General features: G+C 34.1%; 2 protein-coding genes across 3 annotated transcripts; one reads left to right on the plus strand and one right to left on the minus strand.

Annotated features, from left to right (window-relative positions):
- Window positions 1-78: 78 nt before the first annotated feature.
- Window positions 79-2191, minus strand: LOC140752094 (uncharacterized). The gene is made up of 3 exons (XM_073086263.1): window positions 1967-2191; window positions 635-849; window positions 79-283 (listed from the first exon to the last, which is right to left on the minus strand). The coding sequence occupies exons 1-3, from the start codon at window positions 2006-2008 to the stop codon at window positions 211-213; spliced, it is 330 nt and encodes a 109-aa protein (XP_072942364.1). The 5' UTR covers window positions 2009-2191; the 3' UTR covers window positions 79-210.
- A 538-nt stretch (window positions 2192-2729) lies between these two features.
- On the plus strand, window positions 2730-15733 carry LOC140752066 (cytochrome P450 4C1-like). 2 transcript variants are annotated; one of them, XR_012103409.1, is made up of 10 exons: window positions 2730-3074; window positions 3241-3350; window positions 3993-4083; window positions 4969-5154; window positions 5370-5770; window positions 5873-5941; window positions 6158-6326; window positions 6716-6892; window positions 7043-7332; window positions 15184-15733. XR_012103409.1 is itself a non-coding variant. In XM_073086221.1 (9 exons), the coding sequence occupies exons 1-9, from the start codon at window positions 2927-2929 to the stop codon at window positions 7207-7209; spliced, it is 1518 nt and encodes a 505-aa protein (XP_072942322.1). In that variant the 5' UTR covers window positions 2730-2926; the 3' UTR covers window positions 7210-7376. The 2 variants fall into 2 exon arrangements, 1 of the variants encoding a protein (XP_072942322.1); XM_073086221.1 differs by lacking the exon at window positions 15184-15733 and having other exon boundaries at window positions 7043-7376.
- Window positions 15734-15810: the final 77 nt, after the last annotated feature.

Consider the following 15810-nt stretch of genomic DNA (forward strand, 5'->3'; position numbering starts at 1 on the left):
CTGTCTTCTCTGTGGCTGAAAATTGTTTTTTGTGTGTACATAGGAAATAAATACCGTTTTACGTTTCATCCAAGAGTCCTTGCATCACACAAAGGTAATCCACTGAGGTGGCGAGCGAGTGTGCTACAAGGATCCCGCGTGTGAGGACCTCGCGAACCTTCCACACGTCATTTGGAGGACACGGCTTGAACACTAGTGACACCACTCGCCTTATAATGTTAGTCGGCAGGAAGCGCCACGGATGGTCCAGGTACCAGCTGCAAAATGGTAACACGGTCTGCCACTGTGAGGGTTGAGTAGGAAGAACATAGAGTTTTATGACTTGTACTATGATGATGGTGCTATGACCATCTGATGGTAAGCGATTATTGCCGCTTAAAGTCAACCAGGTACGGTTTCGTCTTTATCATATGGAAAAGGGCCAAGGTTACGACCTCTAAACGATTTCCAATCTAGACCAATATATGACTCATATTCAATGTCCCAAATCGATTCTTAGGTAAATAATGAATCTCCATTCTCTAGTCTACTAATAAAAGGTTAATGATTCCACTGTGGCCTTTTTATTAAATTTGTATGTATAGAGAATTTTGTATGCACCACAAACTAAACGTCGTATTCAATATTATCATACCTGAGATACAGGCCTTCGCAAGTGTAGTATGTGACAGCAAGTATGAAAATAGGGTAAATGAGGGGCATGATGACAAACAGACATAGGAGGAGAGTGCCGATGAGCTTGAGGAAGGTGGGGAAGGGCGCTCCATAACGCCATAGCGAGTGGATGTCCCTGGCGAACTCTCTGATCTGGATCCGGACTCTACCAAGAGCGCTTGCCGAGCGTAGCTGCTGGAGATGAACCATTATTATTTATTGTATTACTAGATTTAAATTGTTGTTACTTTTCGGTACATACTCGTAAAATTGGATCAGTAAAAATTGGGTCATTATAGAATTTTGTACTCGTACTAATAACTACATTGGTCGCTATAACAACAAAAACTTAAATTAAAAAATTAAATAGTGGGGTACAGAAACCGACGTTTATCGGATGTATTATTGTATATAATGATAATAATATGCAACCGTAATCATTTTTAAAAATATAAAGTGAAAGGTGGAATGCAACGAATTTGGATTTCGCTTGCACTTGGCCAATGATTAATTGTTTTTTGTAGACTTATTAGTTTATTTTGAATTGAATGTGTACGCATCGTTTATTCCACAAAATATTATAAATAGACGATTGTTACAATACTTTTGTATACAAAACCTTGTTACATTTCAACTATCTACATAATTATGTGCAAACATATGATCTCGCAATACTGTTGAACTCTTGATAAATGATTACCTTAAATGCTAATGTGTATGATAACTGCTCTAATATTTCATTATATTATATTATTTAATATAACGAAATATTAGTACCAGTGACAACGAATATTTAAGACATAATGTTTGAATGCTGGTAGGACGAGTATGGTTCGACAGGGGAGGCACCACCGCCACACCTATTCCTAGCGTTAAGCAGTTGTGTAACGGTGGAAGGGAGTCGCTGTCAGCTGATTTACATATAAGACGGCCATCTTAGACCTTAGGAGTAGCGTCTTTGGTTGGTTGGTCAAAGATTCAACCAAGGATAAAGTTGGTTTTGGTTGTCTTTAGGTTCTACTTAAAGACGACCAAATAATCATATTTTATGGGGTTGATTACCTACATACCCATATGTCTTTGCAATTTGAAAATTCTAGTAGGCTGATGATTGTCAAATATCTTTGATAGACAACAATTGTATAGATCGGTTATTAATAATAGGCGTGAGACCATTTTTTTTTCATAAAAATTAGAAGAATAAATAACTTAGAAGTATGAAGCAGAAGTAAGCAATTCAAACAAGCACGCAGAGAGTAGGTATAGCGCGCCTGAATTAAATAAAATTTTAAAATGTTGACTGTGCACTTACTTCCACCATAAACACTTTGTTAGATCGACGGTATGGTTTCATGCCGAGTTTAAGGAGGTCAAAATAATAGTATGTTGTTTTCGATTTAAGTCTTCATATGCCGGAGTTACATTTTTGGTTTTAAATTTATATTTTATTGTATACATTTATAATGATTTATTAATAAGAATAAAATATGTAATACAGATTTACTGAGTATTTTACGTCATTTTGACGCAACATAATATTATTAATTTTATAATCATAATATGAACACAGATAACAATAAATATATTTTTTATACAAAGTGAAATAAGGCAAAGGATTACGAAAAAATCATCCTATTCATTATGTTTTTTCAACGACTACTCTTTTAATAATTTAAATTGTGTAAGTATAATGATTCTAAATGTATTGGACTTAAGTTTTCAAACGCGTCACGCTTTTCGACCAATTTATCTCCTGTTATATTTTAAAATCAGCAACAATGTCAGTATTTTCATTGTATTTCTGCGGCACCGATTTTTTTTTATCTAAATTTGTTTGGGTTTATATATGGGTATAACATGAGATAGACTTAACATAGACTTCTTCCTTCCACGATAAGGCAATAAGCAAAAAAAAAAATACAAGAAATTCCTTTACAATCGGCATAATACTGAGATTTTTAAATAATTTTATTCATTACTATAAACCCGGTATTTTAGTTATAGTATCATTCGTTGCTTCAGATTTACCTAATGTCGGAATGTACGTGAATTAATTCATATTTAACTCTCCTTTTTATATATATAGCTGGTTATAAGTCAGTTGTGGTTGATAGTCCAATACAAACTAGGTGACCGCGGTATTTAACGGGACAGTGCATATTTTTACATGTCGTCTGAATTATTTCAAATCGCAATTTGAAATAGATTTGAATTTATTAATTTTACACAAATGTAGTTAATGTAAATGTTAAATCTAGATAATTAAGTGAAAATGATTTCGCTTTTGCTTTATGCAGCTGTGTTAATTCTGGCACTCATTTGTTTGGATAATTTAATGAAGAATAAAGAGTATGAAAAAATCCCCGGACCTAAGGGGTTAATTTTGTTACGAAATACCTTAGAGGTACTACTCGACCCTGGTTAGTATGTTGTAAATAGTATTTCCTTCAAATATATATATTATATATTTTGGTGATAATATATAATGCGATGTGTAGTGATTACACTATATAACTACTATTGGTGAAGTATTTATTACGTGTAATCCAATTTTATATTTATGCTATCCTAGTGATTATGTTTCAGTTAAATTATTCTACTACTTCAGAGGTTTAAGTATCAAGTATAACCGTTTATTTAAACTTACGATCGGACATGTGAAGGCAGTTATTATTTATCACCCAGAAGACGTTGAGGTAAGAGATCATATTTTAATTCAAACTATTGTAAAAAAAAATGTTTTTACCATTTAGTCCCGTCGAAGAATTTCATTGCACTTAATATTTCCAACTTAGACTATTCTCTCCTGTGAAAGCTTTTGATAATTCATAATATTTACCACACGAATAAATTACGATGCCATTTATTAATAGTATAAAATACTGTATTTTGAAGGTGGTAGAACCCATTGTGGTTCGACTCCGGCGGCACCACCGCCACACATATTTCTACCTAATAACAGCAGTGTTAGGCGCTGCTGTGTTCCGGTTTGAAGGGTGTGGTAAGGGAGACATACTTTTCCGAGGCGTTCCAGCTTAGTCCTCAGGAGTAGCGGCGCATCAGTGGCCGACCTATATAATCTTATCTGGGGTTGATTACAAATGTCCATGGGAGGCAGTAGCCATTTCCCATCAGGTGGACTGCAAGCTCGTCTGCTACGCCTATATTTTATAAAAAAAACTGTACGATAAATTCCAGGAGTGTATATATCATAAAGTACTCCATTTTATTATTTATGTTTATTTTTAATCCTATATTTTACTTATAGAATGCTTCATTCATATCCTGGAAGCCTATATTGGAAGTAAAAGTATACAATAACATATTTTGTTTTGTAGGTATTAATATCTGGAAATAAAAATAATACGAAAGGCTTCGTATATACTTTTATAGAACCTTGGCTTAAGGAAGGCCTGCTTACAAGCAAAGGTAATTTTATGTATTTATTATTTAGGTTATATTTTTAGGCGTGCCATAAGAGAAAGAATAGGGTATTGGTAAGAATATTTTTGTAACGAAAATGGTCATGCTAGATTATATGCATTTATACATATTATTCGACCCGATACAATACAATTACAAATATGATATTTTATAATATTTTTTTGTTTTGTAGTACTTTCAATTATTGCACATGTATTTTTTGTGTGTTATTTTTTTATCAAATATGCCACAGAAGTATTGTCAATAACTGATGATGCTACCTCAAATCGGTCACAGGTTACTTCTTGGAACATTAAGCTGGAACGCCTCCAATAAGTACCCGTTTCTCCCTTATTCTCTTTAAATGTGAACATAGCAGTGTTTAACTTTGTTGTTTTGAGACAAAACTTAAAGACAAGACTTAAAAACATGCCTGTAAAGAGACATATTGCCGTTTTCATTTATAAAGGCGTAAGACATAAAACCCAAATACACCATGAGCAAGTTTCTAGAAAGCTAAATGAATTTAACTCGTTTTTTACTTTTACACTATCAACCTTTTGAAATCACATTTTGGAATTGTTGCCTTAGAATGCGATGACAAGAATTTTGGAAGATGGCAGACTAATTGTGGTTTCATCTGGAAGGTATGACTGCTAATCTTAGTCCTCAGGATTAAACATATTTGTGATTGGCTACAGGTAGCATATTTGTTCTATGTAGAGTTGGTTACAGACTACCATGGGCAGGGACCACCTAAAATTTCGTCGACTGCATCCTTGTTCAATACCTTAATCCTATGAAAAGGGCATAGTTAGGCCCTAAATTCATGTCCTTTAAAAAATCGTGTAAATAATTTTCACGTTATTTTTAATCAGATTTTGTAAATAGGTTCAACGTGGCAACATAGAAGAAAAATGCTGCAACCAGGTTTTCATTTCAACATATTAATCAATTTTAAGTCGACTATAGAAGAAAACTGCAGAAAGTTAGTAGAACAACTACAATCTGAGACTTGTAAGCCAAAAACAGACATCACACCGTATGTGGACGATTTTACTTTAAACTGTATATGTGGTAAGTAGGTATTAATGCGTAAATAGTGCATTATTGTAATCAACGGTATTATTGGTTTAGAAGGTTACAAGATAGATAAACTAGATTACACATGAAACCGTAAAAGCCCTATAATAAATATTACAAGAACATAGTATTTAAAACTTAATTAAATACACTGTTTAAAGGTAAAATACACAATAATTATTTTAAAATAAATATTTTTTTTATTACAGAAACTGCAATGGGCACTAAACTAGATGAAGAGATAACCAATTTTGGAAAAGTTTATAAGGAGGGTATCTATAAGTTGGGCCAATACGCTGTGTACAGGGCACAGAGGCCCTGGCTTTACCCGGATTTTATATTTAAGTTTACGGATATCGGGCGTAAACAAAGTGAGATTTTAAATATTTTGAAATCATTCCGAGATAAAGTGATTGACAAAAGAAGAGTGTATAAAAATGAATTGGCAGACTCCACAGATGCAAGTTACGTAGATGATAATAATAATTTATGTACGAGTTTGTCCGGTAAGAAAAAGATGGCAATGTTAGATCTTCTTCTGGAAGCCGAGAAAGCTAGTATTATTGATGCCAAAGGTATTGGTGAAGAAGTAGATACGTTCATGTTTGGTGTAAGTATTTTATCATTAATAGGAACAAAAATAATATCTAACGTAAATGCAACTGTAATATCTTAAAATCTTCTTAATTGAATTTCAACATTTCAATTTTAGGGTCACGATACGTCCGCAAATGCGATTCAGTTTACCCTAATGCTGTTTGCAAATAATCAAGAAGCACAGGTAAATATATGATTTTAACATCACTTATAAGAAATGCTTCTGGTATCAAGACTTATAAACATATATTTTGCCAATTTCCAATATTTCCAAAGATCTATTTTATCAGTATTAAACGGTCTCGTAAATTGTAATTTTCTTTCATAACTTCACTAGGTAAATTTAATGGCCACTCTTTGTCGCGATTACTATTAAATAAAATAATTAATGATGTTTAAGGACAGAGCAGTTGAGGAATGCAGTGAAATTGTTGGTGATTCCGATCGCTCATTGACACTTGCTGACTTGGCAAACATGAAGTATTTGGAATGTTGTATTAAAGAGTGCTTAAGGCTGTATCCTCCTTTACCAGTGATAACTAGAAAAGTTTCGCAACCACTTAAGTTGAGTAAGTATTATATAAGGTACAGCCTCTGCTCTGTTCGTCTGTCACAGGACTTTATCACTTAATAGACTAGACAAGGCTGGAAACTTAACAGACAGCTAGTTACATTTCTTACAAAATTGTATTAATATGGCTTCTGTGTACTTATGTCTACTACACACCGTTTTTTAATAAGATGTGTTGTACCTACTACCCGCTATTTGTATCTTAAATGTACCCCGCGCGGATTGCAACCCGCCGGTCAACTCGAGTCAGTACTACTTCGGTAGCGGTGAGAGACGGACGTGTCGTAAGCGTACGAGTCTCAAGTAGGTTATTTCCTTGAATTCCAACCGCTGTGGTCGAATCCCAAGACATAACAGTCGCTATAACGTTATGTTTTCGTTTTGTAGAGGAGTACGAAGTGCCCGCCGGAGCCGAGTGTGCGGTGTCGATTTTTGACTTGCATCGTCGCAGTGACCAGTTCGAGGAGCCGCTACAGTTTCGACCGGAGCGCTTCTTAGCGGAGAAACCCACTTGGCATCCTTACGCATACATCCCATTCAGCGCTGGACCTAGAAATTGTATTGGTATGTTCACAGCCCACAAACAATTCATTGTTTTATAATAGAACTTTAAATGTAGCAGAATCTCCCGAGGTTCAAATAAGACTTACTTATTAAGGTAATCATTTTATAGATTTGGTGTTTGATGACATGCTATGTTTGTTTCTTTTTCAGGTCAAAAGTTTGCAATGATCGAGTTAAAGATGGCGTTGGCAGCGATACTGCTTCGGTACCGCATTTTACCCATCACGGCACCACAAGACCTCGTATTCGTCACGGATTATGTACTGCGTATTAAGAATCCCATCCATGTCAAATTTGAGGAGAGGCAGCCGATATGAAGATGTGAAGTTTAAATTAATATGTGAAGACTGTATTTGTGGCATATTGGTGGGAGCCTTTTTCAGGCGGGCAGTTCTTTTTCAAGGCAGAAAAATCAAAACCATGATTTGATTATTTATAAAGTAATAATAAGATTTCTTTTGAATATTTCTTAAAATAAGGCATCGCGGCGAGGAAGGCGAGGAAATTTGCTTATTACATTAAACATGTAATAAGCAAATTTCCTTTGTTTATTTATTCAGCAACGTTTGATTATGACAAAGATATAAGCATCAGGTAATGCGTAGCAATATAAATTTAAAACCATAATTACGTTACTGGCAAAAAAGTTGGTTTTTTTTCTTTTTTAAATATAAAGGTCTCTTAATGGTATTTTTCTTACATTTTACTAATATATTTTAACCAATCTTAATTTTAATAACCAAAGGTCTAGTATAATTTAAACATTTACTATTGTCTGATTTATTTTACATTTTATTTTACGTATTGCATATGTATTCTTGTCATTATACAATATACACAAATACTATTTTATAAGTTACAGCCTTGTTACAGCATTAAAATATGTGACATTTAATTTTCTTGAAATGAGTTTACATTGCATTTTAAAATCTGTAACAAAATTAATAATACCTCTTCGTAATACCTATTAAAAAAACTTTTAAAAAGTTGCTAGTGTAAAGTAATTTGTCCATCAAGGATTATTATACTTTACTGCGTTACTTCAACATTATAAAAAAATATAATATAATTGAAAAAATGTTTAAAACCTTTCACCCGAAAAATAACGCTGCCCACATATTTAATTGGCTGTAACGCAGTATTCGTGATTTTAAAAAAAGAAACAAAAGAGGATTATGCCATCAAAAACAATGCTTGTAAAAAGATCCAAGTCTCGCCATTCAGTTCTTCTACCGTAAAAAGTTTTGAGATCTATGTAAAACCAAGCCGGTAAATGTATGCAGTCCCTACTTAAGGGACCTTCTGTCTTAAGGTATTATCTCACTATCTAACCTAACAACATCTCATGGGACCATACCAATATTAAAAATCTTTTATGTTCTAAATAAATTAACGTGGCAATCGTACTGCAAGTCACATTGTGTTTTCATCTTATCATATCGCATCACACAGGTAACATTAGTACGATTGCCACGTCGATTTATTTAGAACATAAAAGATTTTTAATATTGGTATGGTCCCATGAGATGTTGTTAGGTTAGATAGTGAGATAATACCTTAAGACAGAAGGTCCCTTAAGTAGGGACTGCATACATTTACCGGCTTGGTTTTACATAGATCTCAAAACTTTTTACGGTAGAAGAACTGAATGGCGAGACTTGGATCTTTTTACAAGCATTGTTTTTGATGGCATCTCATTCCTTTTTGTAGATATTTCTACTCTTTTCCTTTCCGGTACCTTCTACTAGTTGAATCTCAACAACAGATTTTTTAAAGCCAATTAAATTTTTGTAGTTAGTCTTTGTAGTTATGTAAATAATCTTGCCATTCATCATCACTTTCATTCGAACATGACAATAAATTAAATCAAAAAAAGTTACTATTTTGACAACTGAAATTATTCCCATTGTCCTCAGGAAAAAACATCTCTACTGATTGTGATTTATTTATTTATTTATTTATAGTGATTTAACGTGTCTTCGTATTAAATAATCGACATCCCTTACTTTCTTCTGAATATCCGACAAAAATCATTGGTAATCTTTCACTGACTTCGTCGGACTCCGGTTTTTTATATAAACCACAGTATTTACTGCTCTTGCTCAAATTCGGTTCAATTTATAATATACTTCTGACTTCTGAAATGAAATTAAATGAAATGTTTATTTAATAATGATAACATTCGTTTTAAACTTCTCGCATTTACAATAATAGTTCTGTTAGCTGTTTCAACCACAACAATTTGTTTAGGGGTATATAGCATCGCCTTCTGATGTAGAATTCCGTTTGTTGATAAGAAAATATTGAAAGCTCTATTACAAAATTTCGTTCATCCATCTGATCTCATACCTACATTTGTTCGACTTGCTAGTTCCCATTTCAACACTTTATATTTTTGAAATTTCGTAAATACTCACTCTTATATTTGAGAAAATAAACATGTGTCATTCGTGAATAATAGTCGATAAATAATAACATGTACCTTGAACCGTTGAGTGAAGTAGCTTCCATGGGACCACATGAATCTGTATGTACGATCTCCAGTATATCGTTCGTTCGCGTTCAGAGGTTTGGAAATGGTTTCTTACTAGTCGTCATATCCGTCGTAATGTTCACATCATCAAGCCCGGTCATAATATTCTTATATTCCGGATTAATATGGGCTAGTCTTCTATGCCAATATTTATTTGACATTGTCAAATATCATATCGGTGATTTGACAAATTGTTTAAATTTATATATACCATGTACGTTGTGGCCAGTTGCGATGATGTTATCCATAGAGTTACTAATAGTGCAACCGTTTTTCAAGAAATTAACAGTAAATCCTTTTTCAATAAGTTTACTCACCGCTAACAAATTCATACTAAAATTATTAGTCTGCATTTGTCTTTTGCATTCAACTGTAGTTATTTTTAGAATTATTATTTGCAGAGTATATTAATAATACATATTTTCAGCTAGACTATATTTTTATTCACTTCTATTTAAAACTTAACTCACCGTACAATATAATTTTATATATAGCTATTATAGATTACAAATAATTTATATTAAAAAGGTTTCTTATAATAGTTTCCACGTTTTTTCCGGGTAGGTATTACCACAAAATAAAAACTAACAGAAGTCAATCTTCATACAAAGTGGGCTGGAGTAACGCACACATAGACACCACTTACCGACTAGTTATCTCGGGGGGACTCGACTCGACTCGTCAGTTCATTTTTACACGCATTTGTAACTGTTTTGTGCAAGCAATGGAGCAAAAAAATACCCTAATTGTGCAATGGACGGTTGTTTAAATTCAACATTAAACTGTGGATTTTCGTTTTTTTTATAGCTATCAATTATCAAGCCACTAGGAGCTGATATTTTTGGTGATCATGGCAAGAATATGTTATAAAGTGGCTATCTAAGCTCGATTTATATAACAGTTTCCTATTTCGAATCACTTGAAATGAATATAACTAAATTTTTGTAATATTGCGTTGAAATGTTAGGTACCTAATATTACGTAAGTTGAAAACATGATTTTTTGTTCGTATATATATTGGTTTGTCTTTAATGCCATTTGGTAGGTTTAGGTCTAAAACGGATAGGGCAAAAGGAATTGTGTAATTAGGGTAATCCTTTTAGAAGTTATTAGGGATTTTCCATTGTGAACATTGTAAATTTTTATATGTAAGCTTATTTTCATAGACATTTATTTATGCGCAATAAGGCCGAAATTTGCCTAAACACTTGTTTCCTTGGAAACAAACTTATTATTATTTTATAATACGGTGACAGTTGCTTTACCTCACGACAGTTATTGTATTTTGTGTATGTTGCCGTTAGATTGTAGAATACGTTAGCATACACATTAACTAGGCAGTCTTAAGATTAGCTAGAAAATATGCAGATTAACTATGTAGTTAAAATTTGAAACATCTTTTCAGACTTGTTCTTAGGACTAAAACACATGCCTTTTTACGACACGACGACGTAGTGTGATACATAGCGACATCGTGCCGCAAAGCGATATTGTTTCGTGAAAATATACAAAGTTTGTCGTAAATTCATGACACGACGACGCATCATAGCATGCATGGGTCGACGTCAAGGGGTAAAAATTGATACAATCTTCGTTTTGTACTTTAGGTAATGGACAAGCTAATCTGCGTTTTAACTGATTTAGGCACATTAGCCGTAACATCTAGTTTTCTTCTTATGACATTTGTCAGAAATTCGGAATGTTTTTGATATTATATAACTTTTTAGGGTTCCATACCCAAAGAGTAAAAACGGAACCCTATTTCTAAGCTGTCCGTTTGTCTGTCTGACATAGAGCTCTATTTCTGGATCCTTAATAGATAGAAACTTAAATTTTTTTACGGCATATTTATAATGGTGGCCGCTTTAACAACAAGTAATAAAAGTAAAAAGAAAAACTTTCAAATAAAGGAGAGTTGCCATACAAAGACCTTCTTTTTCTTTATGAAGAGGAGGAAACCTTCAAAAGGTACTCAACGACGTGGGAGTGACGCCGGGTTATGTGGGACTTTAGCCGCACTAAAATCCTTCGGTGGCCGTCCTCAACGTTTGTCGGAGAACTCCGGGATCTCCGACTGAACGCAACCGAAGTCCTCTAAGCGCGATGCCTCGATCGAGCTCTGCGTTGGGAGAACAGTTTTCGCTCCTCCTAAACTATCCGGTGTTTTTTTTTTTTTTTATAATGTAAGAGTAGCAGACGAGCATGCAGTCCACCTGATGGTAAGTGGCTACTGCCGCCCATGGACATCTGTAATCAACCCCAGATAAGATAAAATATTCCTACCTGAGGTCGGCCACGGATGCGCCGCTACCCCTGAGGACTAAGCTGAAACGCCTCGGAAAAGTCTGTCTCCCTTACCACACCCTTCAACCGGAACACAGCAACTCCTAACACTGCTGTTATTAGGTAGAAATAGGTGTGGCGTTGGTGCCACCGGAGTCGAACCACAAAGGGTTCTATCACCTTCAAACACTTTGTTCACGACGGTATGCGACTACACATACCGCCGTCCTTCCCGCGGACACTTATTGGACGGTTCGAGCTCCCTCTTGCCACTCCCAACTCCGGAAGCCCCCTTTTAGTCGCTTTTTACGACAGGCACGGGATATCGAAGCCCTTTTTTAGTCCAGGAACTACAGGGACAAATATATAAGGACCTGCTATTTTTTGGCGTTATTCATTTTATCTATTGAACCGTAATAGATGTTACAGTTGAAATGTTCACAATGCATTATATGGCTGCTATAATATCAATTAGTAAAAATAAAAATAAAATAAACAAATGTTTTTGTGGTACGGAACCCTCAGTGTACGAGTTCGATTCGCACTTCACCCATTATTTGAATTGAATTTAAATTGAAGTTGGAATTGAAAACGTCTTTTGTCTCGAGAATAAAAACAATTGACGTCGCCTATAATAGTAGGGGAGCCCAAGACGGGATTTCGAGAGTGACTCGAACGCGGCAGATTAAGATATGGGAGATACCTTACATCCTATAGAGTATCTTAAACTATCCATTTGGGGGGTTCAACCAGGGAAGTCCATCAGACTATTAATAAAAAAATGTATTATCTATAGTAGCTTAATTACATTCTGAAAACAATAAATTTATAATCTGATGATTTGAGGGCGGCGTTAGGGAGTAATAAGGTTGCAAAAAAATCTATACCTGGACATACTCGAGTGCGGTAATTTTTTTAATATAAAGGAAATAATGCTAGAAAATATGCACTATCTGATAGCGCCATTTATTAGCTTGGATCCCTGGAAAGTAATGGTGTATAACAAACTAAAGGAAAAGGCAAATTTTATGGAAAATACATTATTCTTCATACATTCTCATTCTATTTTTTTTTCAAATCGTCAGTATAGAAAACCCCTCCACTAAATCGTCAGATGAAGGGTTATGATAAGTAAAACATCAGTTGGAATTTCCTGTATAATAATCTTATCCTGTATAATAATCTTCGAAGAGTCACTGACAGTCTTTCGAATCGAATCGTCAGTTTTTCGAATGGGCGACTCATCTGAGGTAGCTTCATATCCCCTTTGAAAATCTAATGCGCTGGTTACTTTTTTTTCCATTTTTACCTCTCGTATGACTATCCCAAACCAGCAGATAAACATATTTCCGGCATCAGAGATATATACTCTATCACTAACCTGCCGCGCCTTGAGTATGTCTGACTCTGCTTTTAACATCTTTCGAATCATCTAGACACTATTCCCACGGTGAATCGAAAAATATCACACAACCTTTTCTTCACTCTAACGTGTAATCTACACAATCGTATAGGACCTATCGGCGCTCGAGTTTCTACCCATTTAACATCATCGGCTCCCCTACTACTCTTACATTTCGCGGACAGAAACACAGATTCATTAACGGCAAATGTAACTTTGTCATCCTATATAACTTATATAGGATACAAAGTTATTTAATGTAGTTGGTGTATCTAGATAACTGGACAGAAATTGCAAAATATTTTAGTTTTCCCATGAGTTATATACTAAACACTAATTGTATTCTCAATTTCAACCTTCTATGTCTGCTAGAAGTGCCTTAAAGTTTTGATGATCGGTCAGTCAGTCAGTGAGTGAGTGACAAAATTACGAACTTTGACTACTTGTAATTCTTAAACTACTGGTTCAAATTTAATGAAATTTGAAATATACCGTGTCTACACAATGCTTGCTTGGCTCCTGAAAATTCAAGCTTCTAGCTTCATATGCAACGAAGTTACAGGGGGTCGAAAATGGGCCGAATTGCTTCGAGAAAAGTATGCTACGGCCGTGCCGCTTTTTTTGGCTTTGGCTCGACTTGGCGGAGGCACTGCCGTGCCTCCAGATGGCGGGAAACTGCAGATAAATCATGATGACGGCAGATGTATGTGTAACAAGGACGATGTATGTGGAGGTTTTGGAATTAATTCAATTATTTAAAAATAACTAGCTGGATTCAAGTTTCCTTCATTGGAGATACCCTTTACAATTCAGCTAGTGGAATCGCCTGCGTGAAACTGCGTAAGTTATAGCCGTTTAGAGTAACTTTAATGTTTATACATAGATTAGTAAAGATTACTCACTCCTAACAAGAAAGGTACCCAGTTTTGAAAATTGAAATAGTTGCGTAAAAAAGTTTTGCCACGTCTCCGTGCTAAAACGTCCCTAAAATATTTGAAATAATTATTTATTTATTATGTAAATTGTACATTGTAATTGTAAATTACGCAGTATTAGTTATTTATTCGTAATTTTCTCTAAAAATGTTTTTATTTGTCAAGAATTCAAAAAAAGAACTTATTATAATAAGCCATTTGTGGCTTCATTCAGTTTCAAGGCGGCGAAGTATCTTTACTAATCTATGTGTTTATAAGACAACTTTTTCAGGATTTAAATTATTAATACCTATTTTGTATGTGTTAAATATTTCCGAGTATATTATACACAATTGTAATATATTTATAACAGTACTAGGGCGTGTTGTAGTGATAAAATTCGAATGTAATTATTTCATAAATAATCATGGGATTATTTTGTTGAATTTTTTTTCTACTTGTGTTATTAATAAACGTCCATGAAATTGAAAGACAATATAGTTAGCAGACATCACACCACTCTCCTCAGCAATTTACGGTATTTTTTGATCAATATTTTTTTTAATCTAAAAATCTTTAAATTAATCTACATCATTATAATCTTCCTCTTAACACCCTTTTATTAGCGTGGGTTGTATCTATGTAACGGAATGTTTGAGCTCAATTTTCACCAATTTCCACAACTTTGATTAATTTGAAACTTTGCACAATAATTTAATAACAGTTTCCCATTATCCTTATTAGATTAATTAATCCCCCAATTTATGAGTTTGTCACAGATTAAAAAATTAAAAATAAATCTAAAAAAACTAATAAACACGCTTTGATTGCTAATCGAACTAAAAACTAGAAAATATTTTTATATGACAAAGAGTTTAATATTACAGTACTAGAACAATCAATCACAATGAATCGCCTCAAAATAAAATTATAATACAATTTAAGTAATTTAAGAATCAATTCAATTTAGAGTAAAAAGCGTGGGGTGCATTTTACTGCGGTTCATAACTATTCTCTCATAGATAATTGCCAATAGAATGATTATCATTTAAAGTATCAAGCACCCCAAGATGATATCCATCAGTAGTCTGGTTCACAAAAACACGTAGATACTTAATTCTTTTGTACTGTTAATGACTCTACTCCTAATTCCAAGAAGGCTTTACGACACTCAATGCTCTTGCGTGGCTTGTTGATGACAGCGAGAATTACCTGAAAATACACGTGAACTTAAGAACACAAAAAAGGGTCGAGAACTGAGGACGTACCAAAAAATCAGAGGTTCGAAAATAACACGTGAATAATTTTGTTGTATGTTATATTTATTATGGTTAAGCAGAGATATTTCGTAAAATTTTAACATTTAACCCTGTATATTTAAACGAGCATGTATATGCATAGCCTGATGGTAAGTGCCTACTGTCGCCCATGGGCATATGTAATCAACCCTGTATAAGATCAGAGTACTACCTGAGGTCGACCACAGATGCGCTGCTACCCTTAAGGTCTGAGGCATATCTATGTACGAGTCGAACTACTGAGACGAGAACCTGTAGATCCTAAAGCGAATTCCTAATTTTCCACCTTTAGTTCGGTCAGTTTAGGTCGGTCTTTGTCGATACAAAATGTATACTATGGCTTAAAGAAGGATTTTTTTTAACACTCGGGTTTATTGTTTTTACGAGTATATGAATTTATCTTGTTAATTTTGTTATGGTACTGACTCGGTTTTATTTTTTGTTAAAAGGTAATTTTCCATTACCCTCTAAGCCTTATTCTTATTAAA

Source organism: Epargyreus clarus, unplaced genomic scaffold, assembly GCF_041222505.1.
Source record: "Epargyreus clarus isolate Ecla_fem2 unplaced genomic scaffold, WU_Ecla_fem_2.2 ptg000003l, whole genome shotgun sequence".
NCBI classification, from domain to species: Eukaryota; Metazoa; Arthropoda; class Insecta; order Lepidoptera; family Hesperiidae; genus Epargyreus; species Epargyreus clarus.